This window comes from Sus scrofa, chromosome 7 (genome assembly GCF_000003025.6).
Source record: "Sus scrofa isolate TJ Tabasco breed Duroc chromosome 7, Sscrofa11.1, whole genome shotgun sequence".
NCBI lineage: Eukaryota > Metazoa > Chordata > Mammalia > Artiodactyla > Suidae > Sus > Sus scrofa.
Genome location: NC_010449.5, coordinates 88,612,672 through 88,632,492, shown reverse-complemented (window position 1 = coordinate 88,632,492; position 19,821 = coordinate 88,612,672). Strand labels below are relative to the sequence as shown.

At 42.4% G+C, this 19,821-nt stretch overlaps 1 protein-coding gene across 3 annotated transcripts in view; it reads right to left on the bottom strand.

The window, feature by feature from the left end:
• The window catches only part of PPP1R36 (protein phosphatase 1 regulatory subunit 36), a 39,288-nt gene extending 21,397 nt beyond the window's left edge, over positions 1-17,891 (bottom strand). Inside the window, exons 1-6 of one of the 3 annotated variants that reach the window (XM_021099929.1) lie at positions 17,285-17,734; positions 16,788-16,852; positions 5,428-5,514; positions 4,827-4,924; positions 4,671-4,737; positions 1,277-1,375 (exon numbers count right to left, since the gene is read on the bottom strand). In XM_021099929.1, coding sequence (XP_020955588.1) covers positions 1,277-1,375; positions 4,671-4,737; positions 4,827-4,924; positions 5,428-5,514; positions 16,788-16,831 — 395 coding nt within the window. In that variant the 5' untranslated portion in view covers positions 16,832-16,852; positions 17,285-17,734. Of the gene's footprint in view, positions 1-1,276; positions 1,376-4,670; positions 4,738-4,826; positions 4,925-5,427; positions 5,515-16,787; positions 16,853-17,284 lie in introns of all 3 variants that reach the window. The other 2 variants (XM_021099928.1, XM_001926455.5) reach the window with 2 other exon arrangements.

Here is a 19,821-nt window from a genome sequence, read left to right as displayed (position 1 = left end):
TATAGATGCTTACAAACTCTTTTGCAAGAACTCTTTAAGCATAAAAAACACAGGAACAATATCTATACCTGCACTGTCCAAAGTGGTAGCTGTGAGCCACATGTAGCTATTGAGCACTTACTGTGGCTAGTTTGAATTGAGGTATATAATTGTAACATAGATACCACTTCAAAGACTTACTACATACAAAAATGTAATTCATCAATAACTTCATAACACGGATTACAGGTTGCAGTGATAATGTTTTTGAACTATTAGGTTAAATAAAATATATTTTAAAAATTAATTTTACCTATATCTTTTTATATTTTAAAAATAAAGCTATGAGAATATTTTATTTTATTTTATTTTTTGCTTTTTTAGGGCCGTACCCGAGGCGTATGGAGGTTCCCAGGCTAGGGGTCCAATTGGAGCTGTAGCTGCCGGCCTACACCACTGTCACAGCAACAAGGGATCTGAGCCATGTCTGCGAGCTACACCACAGCTCACGGCAACGCTGGATCCTTAACCCACTGAGCAAGGCCAGGAATCAAACCTGCAACCTCATGGTTCCTAGTTGGGTTCGTTGACCACTGAGCCATGACAGGAACTCCCAGAATATTTTAAATTACATAAGTGGCTCTCACGTATTGGGCATACTCTTTAACTGGGCAGCATTGGTCTATATTATTTTGAACACTTAGTTAACAGAATAACCATCTGAATTATTCAGTGAGCTTTAAAACTGGTAAACTTCTCACTGTAAAATGTTTTAGCATACTCCCAAGATTTTAAGATTTCCACAATCTCGGTATCCTAGACAAAAGTTAGTTTTAATACTGGCAGTGATAAAACTTTTAAAGTACACTAGAGATTATCATACTAAGTGAAGTAAGTCAGACAAAGACAAACACCATATGATATCCCTTTTATGTGGAAAATAAAAAAAGGATACAAATGAATTTATTTGCAGAACAGAAACTGACACACAGACTTTGAAAACAAAGTTATGGTTACCAAAGGGGACAGGTGGGGGGGCATGGACTAAGTTTGGGATTGGCATATGCACACTGCAGTATAGGGAATGACTGGCCAATGGGGACCTGCTCTATAGCACAGAGAACTCTACCCAGTATTTTGTGATAATCTCTATGGGAAAAGAATCTGAAGAAGAATAGATATGTATATATGCATAGCTGAATCACTTTATTGTACAGCAGAAATTATAACGACATTGTAAATCAACTATACTTCAATAAAACTTTTTTTAAAAGTGCACTATAAAAATCCTACTTACACCATATAGCTTTTGGGTTCCTTCTCAAATGAGATTTTTTCCAAGAAATAATATAAATAGTACAACAACGCCATAAGGAAATTGTCAAGATACTTATTCCTATGGGGAAATCAAAAGAAAAAAAAAATGATGACATATTTCAAACATAAAGCTTGTCATAAAAAATATATGGGTATACAACATAAGAATGAGTAGAAACATTATCATACCTATAACATAGCTAATTTACCATTTAAAATTCTATCTACTAACTGTTGAAGATATAAGAAATCTAATTTTTGTAAGCAAAACTTTTTGGGATGTCACACACTGATTATAATTTTGCTTATCAATTAGTTTTGTTTTGGTTTGGGTTTTTTTGGCTGTACTCATGGCATGCGGAAGTTGCGGGGCCAGGGATCAAACCTGTACCACAGCAGTGACCTGAGCCACAGCAGTGACAATGCCAGATCTTTAACCACTAGGCCGCCAAGGAACTCCCAATTTTTTTTTTTTTTTGGCCACACCCACGGCATGTGCAAGTTCCTGGGCAAAGGATCAAATCCGTGCACAGCTGCAGCAACACGAAATCCTTAACCCGCTGCACAAGGGAACTTCCTAGTTTTCTTTTTTTTTTTTTTTTTTGCTATTTCTTGGGCCACTCCCGCAGCATATGGAGGTTCCCAGGCTAGGGGTCTAATCAGAGCTGTAGCCACTGGCCTACGCCAGAGCCACAGCAACGTGGGATCCAAGCCGCGTCTGCAACCTACACCACAGCTCATGGCAATGTCGGATCGTTAACCCACTGAGCAAGGGCAGGACCAAACCCACAACCTCATGGTTCCTAGTTGGATTCGTTAACCACTGCGCCACGACAGGAACTTCCTAGTTTTCATTTTTAAAGTTTTTTTATAATACAGGTACTTTATGGTTTAAAAAATGCACATACAAAAATAAAATTAAAAAAAAAAGAAAATAAGGAATTTCCTGGTAGCTCAGGGGGTTAAGAACCTGGTGTTGTCACTGCTGTGGCTCAGGTTGCTGCTATGGCATGGATTCAATCCTTGGCCCTGGAACTTCTGCCAAAGAAAAACAGAAAAAACAAAAAGTAAATAAATAAGGTACATAAATGTAGCAAGTAAAAAGTCTCTTCCCTCACACCTTTGTCACCATCCTACTCCTTATTAGTAGTCACTATTAAGAATTTGGCTCAGTGGTTAACGAATCCTACTAGGAACCATGAGGTTGCAGGTTCAATCCCTGGCCTTGCTCAGTGGGTTAAGGATCCGGCGTTGCTGTGAGCTGCTGTGTAGGTTGCAGACGCGGCTCAGATCCCGAGTTGCTGTGGCTCTAGCGTAGGCCAGTGGCTACAGCTCTGATTGGACCCCTAGCCTGGGGATCTCCATATGCCATGGAAGCGGCCCTAGAAAAGGCAAAAAGACAAAAAAAAAAAAAAAAAAAAAAAATTGGCATGACTCCTTCTGAAACTTTCTAGAGTATAGCCAATCACATACAAGGTCCTCCCGCACCAATGCACATACATACGCATGAATACATGCCTTAAAATTTTTTTCTTGGTAACAAATGGGGATAATGCTATATATACAAGTCTTTGGAACTTGTTTCTGTCACTCACCGGTATAGCATGGACCTCTTTCCATGATACCATGTACAGATTTTCCTCATTCTTTTAAATAGCTGGATAAAGTATTTTATAGATCATAATGTAGAAGTGAAATTGTTGGGAGTTCCTGTTGTGGCTCAGTGGTTAACGAATCCAACTAGGAACCATGAGGTTGTGGGTTTGATCCCTGGCTTCGCTCGGTGGGTTAAGGATCCAGCATTGCCGTGAGCTGCTGTGTAGGTTGCAGACGAGGCTCAGACCCCGAGTTGCTGTGGCTCTGGCGTAGGCCAGTGGCTACAGCTCCGATTAGACCCCTAGCCTGGGAACCTCCATATGCCGCAGGTGCAGCCCTAAAAAGAGAAAACACACACACACACACACACACACAAAAGTGAAATTGCCAGGATATAGAACATCTGCATATTACAGTTTCAAAAAGACTGCACTGATTTACAGTCCTATCTCATTGTTTTAAAACTAGAAGCCTTTGTTTTCTTAATAAATATTAATAATAAATATTCTGACAAGATTTTTGCTGCTTCCTTTCTAGCTCCAAATGGAAATTCTACTCTAGCATGCTTTCCTTAACCATACCTTGAAAGCAGGATGGAGGTGAGCATGGCAGACTCTTTTTTTCACGACATTAATAACTACCTGTCCTAGGTTGGATTCCCCCAGAAAAACACAATGAGACAAAGGTTTGAGAGTCAGTAGTTTACCTGGAAGTGACCATAGGAAGCAGCAGTAGGGGAGTGGGAGATGAGACGGAAAAGGGGGGTTAATAAGTTCACTATCACTGTGGACAAATGTAGTTTAGTCCCGTGGGGGACTCTGGGAGACACTGTGAAAACTCAGAGTCATCCTGACAGGGGGACGCTGGGATATTCATCTACCAACAACTCTGGCACATCCCTGATTGGAGGCTGCTTCTGGGGCACTGACTCCCTAGTGCCCCAGCTTTCCCCGTGGTCAGACTGAGGGTGCCCCTGCCATGGAATAAAGCAGAGATTCTCACGTGTTTGACATGCACAGCCTTCACTGAATGCGAGAGGATTTGAGAGCACTGCCAATAACACAGGGTACCCTGCTATTGTGCCGTGGAGAGCACCTTCCCCACACAGCCACATGGAGACAACACTACTGTCAAGTTTGTCTCTTGGGAAACAACATCAAGAAGCTCATCCAGGAGTTCCTGTGGTGGCGCAGAGGAAATGAATCCGACTAGGAACCATGAGGTTGCGGGTTAGATCCCTGGCCTCGCTCAGTGGGTTAAGGAACCAGCATTGCCATGAGCTGTGGTGTAGGTCACAGACTCTGCTTGGATCCCAAGTTGCAGTGGCTGTGGTGTAAGCTGGCAGCTACAACTCCAATTTGACCCCTAGCCTGGGAACCTCCATATGCCTCGGTGTGGCCCTTAAAAAAAAAAAAAGCAGCAGCAGCAGCAGCTCATTCAGAGCCACATACCTAGTACTTGTTGGGGCTGCCAAACATAATTCATGGAGAGAACTGATCTTTGGTAAATGAGTATAGCCTTTAACTAATACACACACAGTGCAGTCCCAATGAGACTGACAACATGCTTTCCGTGTTCCTTGCCCAGACTTTATTTGGGGCTCCTGTGACTTCAGGCTTCCTCTCTTTGGTCTCAGTCTTTGAAACTGAGTCCAGAGAGGATGGGTTTGCATAGATCCGGACCTTTCTCCAAAAATCAGATTTGTCATCTTTTATCAGATAGAATTACTTCAGAAATAAAGGATAAAAGATCTAAAATGTCTCACGAGCATTACATACCTCATAAATGTTGTAAAGGAACAGATACGCTGCATCTCAGTATCTTGTAGCAAAAGCAAAGCAACAACTGAGAGGAGAGAAGATGAACAATTGAAAGGGGGGTCAGAGGTGCCGTGCAGGTTGCTACTGGATAAGCATGATGAAACAGTCACTCACATTTAGCATCGTGGAGTGTGACGTTGCCCTGCTGACTTTGTCTCTCTAAGCCTTTTGGTGACTTATCATCTCTGAAAGCAAACCTTTTATCTGTCAACCTGTTTAGGAATATAACAGACTCTAGTCATGCTTTGAAAGGTTTTATTTGTATTTAATCTACCCCTAGGCACAGGAGGTGTTTACTATAAACTAAGGAGAACATGGGTTTCATTTAACGTAGGGTCATTCTGGAATACATTTTATTAAACATTATAATTACTGTGCTAAGGGTAGGAGGACTGCACACTGCCTGATCCAAAATGTAAATACCAATTTCATCCAAAATAGATCACTTAAATCATCTATTTATGGCATAGCTATCATATTCAGATTTTTTTTAAAAAGTGTAAGAAGCTGAAAATTTGCTAATAGCAAAATTATCACAGGGATATATCACTAGGATGACTGTAACTCCCACCATAATTGTGAAATAGTCCATGTGTTTTGCTTAATGGGTATTTGCATTTCAACCTAGGATGATGGGAATATCTTCTTAGAGACTGTAGAGGCTTAAGCCATTCTGCTGAGAGGTGCTATCAGCAGCACTGATAAATTAAGCTACCTGTCTGAAGCTGGACCATCAGTTTCAGCAAAGTGAACTGCTTTGCCTCTCCTTCCTCTTTCCTTGAATTCTACTGCAGGTGTAAAACTGTAATAGAAATGAGAAAAATTAGGAACTTAACCTTTTCCTAGGGGAAAACTAACCACAGCATGACCACAGCTCATGGAACCTCAGGAGCGGCACAAATAGTGAATGGAGTCCTGGAGAGAATTTGAGACACAGCAGTACAGAATCCATGTATTTACATGTGGAGCAATTATCTAGAAAAACGTTTGGAAAAAACTAAAATTTCAGACTTTATACTCAGCCTCCACAAATCACTAGCCTCCAGAATACCACCCCAACATAAAGCATTCCCATCTGAAGATGCTGCAGCGACTTCATAAGAAACAGAAAGCTGTGATCGGTTTGAAAGGATTCTTTAAAAATTTATACCCAAAGTGCTTTTAAGCATGATCTCCAATCCTCAGAGCAACTCTATGTGGGAGATATTATTATCATTATAACAACTTTTACATATGAGAGAGCTTGATGCTTAGAAAGAGATTAAGTAACTTGACCAAGATCGCTTAGCAAGTACCAAAATCAGGGCTGGCCCAAGTTCTCTAGCCACAGTGCCATGTCACTGCTGTGGACTCTCCCGGAAGTCTTGACTATCTCTAGGAAGGTTTCAGGACCTCCTACCTAACTTGCAGTTTCTTAAACTCTGTGGTTTTTGTACTAGCATTACTGAGCAGCAATGAGACCACAATCAAGCAACAATGGACCACAATCGAGCAACAAATAAATGCACACCAAGGCCCTTACTCTGGGTCAGGCATTGTTCAAACACTGACAATAAATGGTGTCTGGTCAGAGTCAATGGACAGGCTTAGGAGCATCCATAACTCTTACTAGGAAAACAAAGAAAAGCATTTTAAAGACGAGCAGAATGTGGTTCCTGCCTTATAGAGAGTGCATTTTCTAGAAGAACTGTGGGGTCTACCAAACACATTGGTTGGTGGCCACCTGTGGATTATGACTTATTTTTCAGCCTGAAACAATTCCTTGTTGATAACATGACCTGGAAGCTTAATCTCTGTCCACAGTTACATGTCTCTCTGTTAAGTGTAGATATACTAATAAAAGCACTTTTCCCCAAACTTTAGTCATTCTCTAATCATGTATATACACTCTTATCATCTCCTTGTCAACACAACAGCTTCGAAGCAACTTCTTTTAAAATTTTTACTGGATTGGTTACCCACCAAGTCATCATTTTAGAGAAATACCTCCCCATGGGAGTAGTAAAGTTAATCAGTTTAATACTTGCTTCTTCCAGGAGTTTTTTTGCCAATATCCTGGCAATATTCCGGTTGTAGATGAGGTTAGACTCTAAAAGCATGTGCATGATGTCACCTTAAGGGAATGATTTTTTGTATTTTTTTTCTTTTTTCAGACCATTGGTGCCAAATTGATTTGTGGATGATTTCTAAACTTTTCATTCGTTTTTGTCATCTTCTTGTCACTGGTCTCCAAGGATTGGGTATTTAGGGGGAGGATGTGCTGACATACTGAGGGGGCAGCAGGAAAAAAGAAATAAAAGGATACCAAATGGTGATGGTCATGACCTTCAAAGAGAGGTGGAGATCAGAGGGGGCAGAGAGGTGGCGTGGTGAAGAGAACTCTCTTCCACATCTGTGTACTTCTGTATTATTTGAGTTAAAAAAAAAAAAAAACAAAAAAGGAGAATTACTGATTACCTGCATACCTAAAAAAATTGATATATAGGAAGAAATAGAATGTGTCCAATACATTCCAGTGACAGGTCATTTAGATAACTTTTAACAAAATGCTCAATTCCCTCAAACATTCAGACATTTTTCAAACAGGTCTTTGAAGTCCATTGTGCTTGCTGGATGTCTAAAGTGCAGATTAGTACCTCCTTCCTTAAGATAACAATCCTAGGGAGTTCCCTTGTGGTGCAGTGGGTTAAGGATCTGCCTTGTTGATACTGTGGCTCAGGTCACTGCTGAGGCTTGGGTTCAATCCTTGAACCAGGAACTTCCATATTCATGTGTATGTGTGTGTGTGTGTGTGTGTGTGTGTATGTGTGTGGACACAAGGTTGTTTTCAGTTTTTCCTCGGTGTTTTGGTCACTTACAAACCTTTGGCTGGCTGTTAACTTTCCTATCAGGCTAAAGAAGTCTCAGGTCACCAGCCCTTCCCAGGGTTTCTCTTCTCTAGAAGATGAGAGAAGAAACACCCAATCTCAGTTAATGTTGAATGGAATTGCTGTCCTCCTACCCTTGTTTCAGCCCTATCCCTATAATTCGAGGCTTCTTGTCCTATTAGTTTGCCTGAGATGATGTGAGATGAGAGAGCTTTAAAGTAAGGAATTTGAAAAGATACACTTGGGATCTCATAGATCAGGTCTATGAACTAAGTAAAATGAACTCAGAATTATAAAATCATAAAAAATCATGGGGTTAAAGGACATCTAAAAAATCATCTAATACATGGCTGTCATTTTACTGATGGAGAATGAAGGCTCAGAGAAGCTGACCATGTCTCAGTGTTTGAAATAAGTGCCTGCCCTTAGCCAACAGTCTGGCATTTGCTGCTAACCCTCTGGTCCTTCTCTGACCTCTGGACATGCCATCCCACTTGCCTGAGTGGCTTTTCACCTGACCAAAGCCATTCTCCAGTTGAGATGGTGAAATGAAGTTCTCTTTATGAGTGTCTGGCCACAGCTCTAAAAGCAGCCTATGCTCATAGTGCATTCGGAATCACTAAGAAGCATTACCAGCAAAAATTGAAAATTGTTCTTTGAATTGAATCTCTGATTGGCTCCCAAAGCACAATCTGAGCTAGTGCTGTACCATCTTCCAGTCTCCACCCTCTCCTCAATCTGGCAACCTTCAGAATCACAGACCACATTGTGTTGATGTGCTTTCCTAATATTACAGCACAAATATGTTGTTTCCCTTTGCCCTGAAATAAGTGAGAAAAAGCAGTCACATTTTCTCTTTGAACTCATAACTAAAATGCAGGGGGCTGGACCACTCTTGGCTTCCACACAAGTTAGAGCTCTTTGGAGGCTACTAGAATCCTTTCTTAGACTACGGTGAAAAATTAGATCTGAGGCTACTAGAGGTGTAGTTTCCTTGGCTGTATGTCCTCAGGGGAGTCGATGACCTTGGCAAAGACTCAGGCTGCTGGTTGTCTCCCAGCTAGGATGTAGGGGGCCCTTGAAAGGTGAAGGGTCAGGACTACAGACACTGTCAGAGAGAAGCATGTCTTGGGGGCCAGCCCACATGTGACATGTGAATAAAGGTTCTTTCACAAATAACAAAGAAATGGGCATGCATGCTGATGAATTATGCAACATTGCATTTATTCCTCACAAGGTATTATTGTTTCATTTTCTAGATAAGGGAGCTGATTATAATCAAATGATTACAGTTGACAAATTATAATCACCAAGTGGCAGAACTAGGATTTGAAACCAGGTGTCCTGTCAAACCACTTTCCACTGCCTCTTCCTTAAGAAATAATGACCATCCTTTCCTTCCCGTTACTGGGTCATTTCTTGCATGAAGGTGATGGGTGTTCTGTTTTCTTTCTTTCTTTCTCATTCTTCCTTTTCTTTCTTTCCTCCTTCTTTCCTCTCTCTCCCTTTCTTTCTTTCTTTTCTTTTTCTTTCCTTCTTTCTTTTCTTTTTCAGCTGCCCTGCAGCATATGGAGTTCCTGCCAGGAATCAGATCCAAGCTGCAGTTGATAACCAGCCACAGCTGCAGCAATGCAGGATCCTTTATCTCACTGTATTGGGCCAGGATCCAACATGCATCCTAGTGCTGCACAGATGCCACCAATCCCCTTCTGCCACAGTGGGAACTCCATCCTGTTATATTCTGATAGTCATCCTCCTAAGGGTATAATCTGCAAAGATCAAACTCTGCCTGTGAATAGGGAGCTAGTTCTTCTCTGAAGGAGGTAAGATTCCCAGTATCATTCATCCAGGAAAGATGCCAGGACCTGCAAGGTGGTGGGGAGGAAAGGGATCATCTTCTCTGGACCTGAATTTGAGGGAACCTGGGAACTCCTGCTGGCTAGTGAGTGTAAAAGGTGGCCTTCCCCATGTGGAGAGAGACTAAAACCCCAGAAGAAATTTCCAGGGTCTTAAACTGACAGCATAGACCCTGAACACCCTTAAGATCAAACTGTTACTTTGCAGAACAGATTATCTGGATACATGACACTCCAAATTCCCTCTCCCAGCCCACGTCTCTGACTGCTATTTCTTAGTCTCCTTTAGAAGCCCCTTTTCCCTGGGCAAGTTCTCTGAACGAGGGCCTTTTCAGGGTTCCATCCGATTACTCTGCTCACTTCCTCTGGGTAATTTCAACTACTCCACTAACATCTATAACTCACAAATTGATATTTAAAGTTCAGGTCTTTCTCTAGACTTATAAGCTGACACACTGCCTACTGGACATCTCTGCTTGGACATCCTACAGACACCTCCAACTCAGTATATCTAAAACTGAACTCACTCCCCTTTTAACGAGTATTCCCTACTCCTATTTCCCCATTTTGTCAAATGGGTACCACCATCCTCCAGGTGACCAAGCCAGGAAAAAACGGTGTCATTCTTGATTCCTCCACACCCTTAGCTCTCACGGCCCACTAACCACTTTTGTTGTTGTTGTTTGCTTTTTAGGGCCACACTCGGGGCATATGGAAGTTCCCAGGCTAGGGATCGAATTGGAGTTGCAGCTGCCGGCCTATGCACAGCCACAGCAATGTGGGATCCAAGCCATGTCTGAGACCTACACCACAGCTCACGGCAATGCCGGATCCTTAACCCACTGAGTGAGGCCAGGAATTGAACCTGTGTCTTCATAGATACTAGTTGGGTTCACTACCTCTGAGCCACAACGGGAACTCCTTAATTCCTTAAATATCTTGAATGTGACTGCTTCCCTTTCTTTCCATTGCCACCATCTTAATTTTAGCCACCATAACCTGTCAACTGAATTTTTTTTTTTTTTTTTTTTTTTGAGGGCTGCACCTGCAGCATATGGAGGTTCCCAGGCTAGGGGGTCAAATTGGAGCTGTAGCCACTCGCCTACACCACAGCCACTGCAACTTGGGATCCGAGCAGAGTCTGTGACCTACACCACAGGTCATGGCAATGCCGGATCCTTAACCCACTGAGTGAGGCCAGTGATCAAACCTGCATCCTCATGGATGCTAGTCAGATTTTTTTCCACTGAGCCACGATGGAAACTCCTGTTAACCAAATTTCTGCAATTGCCTTTTTTTTTTTTTTTTGCCATTTCTTGGGCCGCTTCCAAGGCATATGGAGGTTCCCAGGCTAGGGGTCTAATCAGAGCTATAGCCGCTGGCCTACGCAGAGCCACAGCAACGCGGGATCCAAGCCATGTCTGCAACCTACACCACAGCTCATGGCAACGCCGGACCCTTAGCCCACTGCGCAAGGGCAAGGATCAAACCTGCAACCTCATGGTTCCTAGTCGGATTCGTTAACCACTGAGCCACGACGGGAACTCCTGCAATTGCTTTTTAACTGATCTCCCTGCCTCCTGGCTTATCCTCCTCCAAGCTATTTTCCACGTAGCAGCCAGAGTCATTTTTCTAAGATGTGGTTCTAATCACAATTTACTTCCCCATTTAAAAGCTTCTGGTGCCTTCCCCGCCCACTGACCGCCATACCCTCTGAATAAAGTTCAAATTCCTCAGCACCGTATGCAAGCTCTTTCACAATGCTGCCCTGGTTTAAAACTTCTACTTCATCTCTTAACACTGGCCTGGAGCTCTCCTGAACTCCTTGCAGCCTCGAACACATCTGAGCCTCTGCACACACTGTTTCTTCTGTCTAGAATGCACTCTCCTCCTTCCCCAGCAGATCTCCCTTCACCTTGCCAACTCCTCCTCCTCCTCAGGTCTTGGATGTCACCTCCCCTGGGAAGCCCTCCCTGTTTCCCCTGTCCCCTTGGTTCAGGAAATAACCCCATTTGGGTACTGGGTCAGTGCACTTGAGTGAATGCTGCTTCCCTCAGCTCGGTGTGGCGGTGGTGGCAGTTACTGATGAGTGAGCCCCAGAGGGAACAGTAACCTCAGGGAAAGAGTGAAGGTCAGTGGCCCTGCTACCAAAAGATTCTCTTCTCAATAGAAGCCTGGAAGGGTCTGGTTTATTTTCAGTAAGGAGAACAGCATATGGGGGAGGGGGTGTCTTAGGACCAATTCCCTATGGATCTCTAGGGAAGACTACACCTCAAATTCTCCACAACTAGTTCTCATTTGGCTCAGCGGGTTAAGGATCTGGTGTTGTCACTGCAGTGGTATAGGTTCAATCCCTGGCCTGGGAATTTCCACGTGCCATCGGCACAGCCAAAAAAAAAAAAAAAAATCTGCACATCTGAAAGTGTTAACTTGTTACCCCCTCCATAAACATACTTGCTCTACCAGCTCCCTTATCTCAATGGACAATATCATCACCTACTCAGGGATCCAGACCTTCTTGCCTCCTCGATTTGTCTCAGAGCCAGTCTTATCAGCTGCTTCCTCCTGCACACAAGGCCCTACTTACCTCCAAGTTGTCTCTAGAATGACTCTGTGTTCTCTTGCAAGTCTCCCTCTCCCTCTTGGACTGCTGCATAATTGTCTCTCCTCCCTAGTTCTAATCTAGCTCCTCCACGTGACCAGGGGAGAGGGCTTTCTAGAGCACAGACGCAATCCCATCACGTATACTCATAAAGATAGATTTATGAAGCAATACCAAACAGAACTGAGTATGAGAGCAGAGACTGAACAGGCCTCCTGCCTCTGCAACTCCCATCCTTACTGCTGTTTCCTGTCTACCTCCTCTGCCTCGCCCCGTCTCATCACCATAAATTGGGGTGACATTAAGTGTCTGCAGAATTGCCTCTGAAAAAAAGAGCATGTTTCCACTTATGAGTCCTCTCTGACTTCAAACCTACATTTTTTAAAAAATGATTTTTATTTTTTCTATTATAGTTGGTTTACAGTGTTGTGGATATTTTCTACTGTACAGCAAAATGACCCAGTCACACACACACACACACACACACATATATACACATTCTTTTTCTCACATTATCCTCCATCATGCTCCATCACAAGTGACTAGATAGAGTTCCCCATGCTATACAGCAGGATGTCAATTGTTTATCCATTCCAAGGCAATAGTTTGCATCTATTAACCCCAGATTTCCAGTCCATCCCACTCCATCCCCCCCTCCCACTTCCCCTTGGCAACCACAAGTCTGTTCTCCAAGTCCATGAGTTTCTTTTGTGTGGAAAGGTTCATTTGTGCCATATATTAGATTACAGATATAAATGATATCAAAGACGTGAATAAACATTTCTCCAAAGAAGATATAGAGATGGCCAACAAGCACATGAAAACATGCTCAACATCACTGATTATTAGAGAAATGCAAATCACAACTATTATGAGATACTACCTCACACCAGTCAGAATGGCCATCATTAATAAGTTCACAAATAACAAATGCTAGAGAGGATGTGGAGAAAAGGGAACCCTCCTGCACTGTTGGTGGGAATGTAAATTGGTATAACCACTATGGAAAACAGTATGGAGGTACCTCAGAAAACTAAATACAGAACTACCATATGACCCAGCAGTCCCACTCTTGGGCATATATCTGGACAAAACTTTCCTTGAAAGAGACACATGCACCCATATGTTCATCGCAGCACTATTCACAATAGCCAAGACATGGAAACAACCTAAATGTCCATCGGCAGATGACTGGATTAAGAAGATGTGATATAAATACACAATGGAATACTACTCAGCCATAAAAAAGAACAAATTAGTGTCATTTGCAGCAATATGGATGGAACTAGAGATTCTCATATTAAGTGAAGTAAGTCAGAAAGAGAAAGACAAACCTACATTTTCATTTGTGATGGAACTAATTAGACTTTAAAATGGAATCAGTACCTATATTTCCAACAAACCCAAACACCAACTCTGGCCTAAAACTTACAAAGATCCGCTTCCCTCTTCCTTAGCATTGCCCCTAGCAGCTAGACTCCCAAGGTAACCGTGATACTCAGGTTTGCCCCGCTTGAGTAGCTTAAGCACAAACAGCTCCAACACGAAAGGGTTCCCCCATCTTTTCTTCATGGTACTCCTTTCCCCATCTTTCCCAACTGTCCGCAGTGTGTGTACTTCACACAGTTTGGAGTTTGGGTTTTTAAAATTTTTTTTTAACCTTTTAAATTGAGGTATATTTTACATGCAGTAAAGTTCATAAATCTTAAGTGGAAAGTTTTATGATTTTTTTTCTATGTATATACCCATGTAACCACCATCCAGATCAATATATAGTTCATCATCTCCAGCACCTGAGATTCTTTTGTATCTTTCCCCATCAAGGCCAGTTGATAAACCCCCAAAAGGTAACCATTTTCCTGACCTCTATCATCACAGTTCTTTTTTGTCTGTTATTTTAAACTTTTATATAAATGGAACCATATAATATTTTCATTTTTGTGTCTGGCCTTTTTTATTCAACATTATGTCATAATGTCATACAATCTACCTTTTTTTTTTTTTTTTTTCTACTACGCCCACAGCAGGGATAAAGCCCACCCCACAGCAGTGACCTGAGCCACAGGAATGACAATGCCTAATCCTTAATCCACTGAGCCACCAGGAACTCCCAATCTACCTTTTTTCTTTTTCTTTTTAGTGCCACACCCACAGCATATGGCGATTCCCAGGCTAGGGGTCAAATCAGAGCTATAGCTGCCAGCCTACGCCACAACCACAGCAACGAGGGATCTGAGCAGCGTCTGTGACCTACACTACAGCTCACAGCAATGCCAGATCCCTAATCCACTGGGCGAGGCCAGGGATCGAACCCACAACCTCTTGGTTCCTAGTTGGATTCATTTCCACTGCACCACAATGGGAACTCCCCAACCTACCTTTTAAAGCATACTATCCTGAATATATTCTCCAATATTAGTGAAAATCAATCAAGACATTTTAAAGAATAATTTGGTAACAAAAGAAACTTTAGAAATATGAATGCTTTATGAATAAGAAAGTGTGAAGAGTTGTCTGTAAATTCGTTAGTAGGCTCATGTGGGAAATAGTGCCACTTGGGGTGGGTTATTATTAGATGAATGATGAAAACTAGTTTGAAAAATATTACAAACTACATTTACAAAAAAAAGATCAGTAAGTAAAAAGATCATCATAAGAAGAGAGAACTGAAATCGGCCTTTAAATATATAAAGATTGAGACAAGAAAAAGCTGGCAGTGAAAATTTATACCCACATTTTCTTGTGCTTCAACATGTGCCTTAACACTTGTGATTCATCATCTTGTCTAACCCCAAAGCTATCTTGCTGTCTTTCTGTCTATCTCACACTCACTGAGTTGTGGTATTTTAGGAGCTATTGATCAGTATCGTCTGTGACATATCTGAGAACAAACCTGAAATCACAGCTTTGGAAATGATGCATTACCCAAATACTGAAATAAATATTCTATAAAACATAAACTTATGATTTTGACTCTACTATCATGTTTAGCCTCTAAATCATTTAATTCTTTGATAGTAAATATTTAATTACATTTATAATGTAAATTACATCTGCACAGCCAACTCCTTTCCTGACCTCCAGCCCCATTTGTCAAACAGTCTAAGAGACGTGTGAACACGTGGTAGCAACTTCAGACACATCAGCAGTTTTGCCTCTTTTATTCTAGCAGGGGTGAAGGGCAATCCCAGCCACCCAATCACCCAAGCCAGATACCTGGGAGTCAACCTAAGCATTTATTTTCCAAACTCCCTTCACAGCCACACACCATATCCTATCAATTCTATCCAAACATCATCTCAATTTCATCTCTTCAGTATTTCTTAGTCCTGTACCCTCCTCTCCAGTCCTCCCACATGGACTTAGCTCTGACTCTTACTGTTTCTTACCTGGATAACTATCTGAAATCCTTCTACAATTATCCTTCTAATGGGCCCCATGTCGCTAATCTTCCTCTGCTTGAATCTAGGTGGTTTATGGAACACGTTCAATAAACATTTGACGAGTATCTACTCCATGAAGTTCTGTAGGTGGCTCCAGGGACATGAAGTTCCTGCTTTTGAGGACATACAGTCTAGCAGAGGGAGACAGTGTGTCAAGTGGAAAAGACTTTGGCATCATACAAATCTTGGTTCAAAATGTCACTTCCGCTGTATGACTTTGGTTCAATTGCTTAATTTCCCTGAGCCTTGTTCTTTCACCTATGAAATGGAGACATTCACACTTTCCTTGGCTGTTGTAAGAATCAGAAAAAATATGTAATTGTGGGGGGCATTATAGGTTCACAACAGATGGTAGCTAGTATTGTTAAAGATACACTTAATAGAGTCAGTATTTTCTCAGTGGAGAATTAAAATTAGTTTTTCTAGGGAGTTCCCTGGTGGCCTAGTGGTTAAGGATCTGGCATCACTGCTGTGGCTTGTGTTCAATCCCTAGCCCAGGAACTTCCGCATACTGAGGGTGAGGCCAAAAAAAAAAAAAAAAAAAAAAAAGTATTTCTTAATCTAATAATTTTACAGCAGATGTGGTATGGTCTCATTAATAAAAAACTCTATTTCTATAACTCAAAAAGGCAATTTTATAAAGCAGTTAAGAATATGGACTCTGAGCCAAATAGACCTAGATTTAAATCATCTTAGTCACCTCTGAGCTGTGTGATTTGGCCAATCGCTTAAATTTTCTTCAACTGCTAATGCTTTGACACCAGTTCCATCATCTGTAAAAGCAGATTAACAAGCAGCTGTTTCAAACTTCTCGGAAGCTGATTAGCCCAGAGTCTGGTATATAGGAAGCAAGCTGACAAATGTCATCAGAAAGTGATACCTGGAAAACTGCTCATCAAAATGGCTATCTCTAGATGGTGGGATTTCAGCAGGTATTTTATCCTTGGAGTTCCTGTTGTGGCTCAGTGGTTAACGAATCCCACTAGGAACCATGAGGTTGAGGTTCGATCCCTGGCATTGCTCAGTGCGTTAAGGTTCGGAAGTTGCTGTGAGCTGTGGTGTAGGTCAAAGACGAGGCTCAGATCTGGCATTGCTGTGGCTGTGGTGTAGGCCACAGCAATGCCAGACCCCTAGCCTGGGAACCTCCACATGCCACGGGAGCCGCCCTAGAAAGGCAAAAAGACCGAAAAAAAAAAAAAAAAAAAGTAAATGTATTCTATTCTTTATACTCCTCTATATTGCTTGAATTTTACCCCCAGCAGATGTAATTTTCATAATAGCTATAATAAAGTTTTGTTAAAATTTACCTTCTGAATTCAAGAGTTCTGGTTTCATCTTTCCAGTACCACATCCCAAATCGTAATCCCAACTGCTGTAAAATGAAATGATTGCAGCAAAATTAAAGGTTCAATTTACAATCCACGCCTCACAATGACTCCCACTACTTGCTCTTTAACTCTATCAATAAAAATGCAGAATATTAAACTGTTTTTAACTTGAAACCAGGATTTTATCCTTTTTGATTGTTTTTAGGTGTAGTTTCAGTAGAAAGGACATAAGGGAGGAAAGTTGGGGAGAAAGGGAGGAAGGGAAGGAAAAAAAAGAAAGGAGATTTCACTTAACCTGCGTTACCTCATGGCTCGTCATAGCAATTTACTGATTAATTAGGATTCAGACCATAATAAACCGGTGCCCAAGGCAGCCTCAACCTTTCAGAGGAGGTAGCTCTAACCCTATCCCCGCCCTTCGCAGGCCAAGTACAAGTTTACCCTTTCCTAGTCCTAGTAGCTACCAGCACACATACTTTCCTCTCCAGGGATCCCGCCGAGAGAGAGCAGAACAGCTTCCTCCGCGGGAGAGCTATTTCTTTTGCAACCAACCAAGTAGAGCTGGTGAAGCGAAACTTTCCTAAACGAAGATATCTGCGTGGGAATTCAGTTCTGACCGTTTGCTAAACACACCTCCATCGTTCGCTTTTTGTAGACGGCTGTGCCCAGGTCTTCTCGAGGGCGGCTCGCCCAGGGCTAGGGCGGCCCTGCTGGGGAGGGCGGAGGGCCAGACCCAAGGGATGGGGACGTCGCGGCCGGGTCACGGAGCGCGGTCCGGCGCTGTGGACCAGCGTGGGCCGCGGGATGGGGGCGGGCCAGGCCGCACTAACTTCCGGCGGGGTGGCCTGCACATCCAACCGCCACCTCCTCGAATAGAACTCCAGCACTTGATACGTGGTCTCCCGCTGGCCGCCCTGGAGCGTCGCGGAGGCAACGGACCTCGGGCGCCAGGAAACCGCGGACGGGGGCGGGACCCTGCTTTCTTCGCTGCCGACCGCTGGGGTTGCGTCGCTCCCTCCCCTGCTGACCACCTTTTCCGCGGTGCCTCTCTGGCGTCTCATAGCAAAACTGCCGAGAGGTTCTTTCTCTATGGGGTCAGTTCTTCGTGCCTTCCCCTCGTGAGGCAAACCACTGTTTTGCGTTTTTAATTTGAATAACCAGATTTAGTTCCCTAGGGAAGATCCCTTTGTTCACAACTTTAATAGCACTAAAGTAAGCTCAAATACAGATTGGGAGCAGGTTGATTTAGGGATGGGGGTGGGGCGTGAGAGCATGAAGCCTGGAAGTAAGATCTTCCAAAACTTAGTTCTGTTGCAGAACTAGATGTGGAACCTGGGACAAACACCAGCCTTGCTTCTGATGATATGCAAATGGGGGTTATGAGGATTTTTAAGGAGTAATGTGTGTAAAGCACCACCCTTAATAAGCAAAGAACTTCGTGGCTCAAAGAACTGCTTTGTCAGTGGGTATTCAAATGATATTTCTACATTTACACTTTTCAAATCATGTGTCAATTTCTTCTTGCAACTGGGTTGATACGCAGTTTGATATTTTTTGCTTTCCAGCACTGACGTAAGCAATGCAGGATGACATTACATGACTGGGAATACCTAATATATTCTACTTTTGTTTTTATTCCTACAGCATTAGGGATAAATTAGCATTAAAGAGGAGTTCCCATCGTGGCGCAGTGGTTAACGAATCTGACTAGGAACCAGGAGGTTGCAGGTTTGATCCCTGGCCTTGCTCAGTGGGTTAAAGATCCAGCGTTGCCGTGAGCTGTGGTGTAGCTCGCAGACATGGTTGGGATCTGATGATGCTGTGACTGTGGTTTTGCCTAATTAAGAGAATTTTCTCAAGGTCATAAAACTAAAGGCATATGATATAGAACTAAGTTGCTGGTCTCAAATTTTAGGCCCAAGATATTAACTAGGAGTTCCCTGGCGGCACGGCGGGTTAAGGATCTGGCATTGTCACTGCTGTGGTGTGGGTTCAATCACTGACCAAAAAAAATTATATATTAACTGGATACAATGCATGCTTATAAAAAGTCATAATGAACAGATTTTCAGAGTGTTACAGTTCCTTTAAAAATTGACATGTAAGAAGACAGCAACATATTTCAATTAGCAACTCCTTTTATGTTGCTTATTTCCCCAATCTTCAATTCACAAACAACCTAATATGTACTGAAAGGAATGGAGGAAAAAAGCCTATGACATCTTCAATTGTTCTAAGGGAAAGACATTTCAACATTAAGTATCACTCTATTAAATTTTAGAAATATATATACCCTAAAATATTTCCACTCCAAGAACTATATCAAGAATAAATACTGGGGAGTTCCCTATGTGGCTCAGAGGGTTTAGAACCTGACATAGCGTTGGCAAGGATATGGCTTCCATCCCTGGCCTCGCTCAATGCGTTAAAGATCTGGTGTTGCTGTGAGGTGTGGTGTAAGTCGAAGACAATACTCGGATCCCAGATGGCTGCTGATGTGTGTAGGCCGGCAACTGAAGCTCTGTTTCGACCCCTAGCCTGGGAACCTCTATGTGCAGTGGGTGTGGTCCTAAAAAGAAAAAGAAAAAAAAAAACTATCCACACAAAAAGGTACCAGGCCCAGATGGTTTCACAAGGAAATTCTAAATCCCCAAAGATCTGATATATAGATGCTACATACATTGATTCAGAGCATTTTAAAAGAAAACATTCCAAATTATTTTTACAAAGCCAATATAACATTAATTCCAAGATATGACAAATACTGTGCCAATCGCTTATGTATATAAATGCAAAAAATTTTAAGTCAACATCAGTACCAGACATTAAAAATAAAAATACTTTATGCAATCCACTCCTTGGCGTTGCCAAAAGCTGTGGTGTAGGTCGTGGATGGGCTCGGATCCAATGTTGCTGTGCTGTAGGTCTGCAGGTGCAGCTCCTATTCCACCCCTAGGCTGTAACCATCCATATGCCACAGGTGTGGACCTAAAAACCAAACCAAACAAAAAAG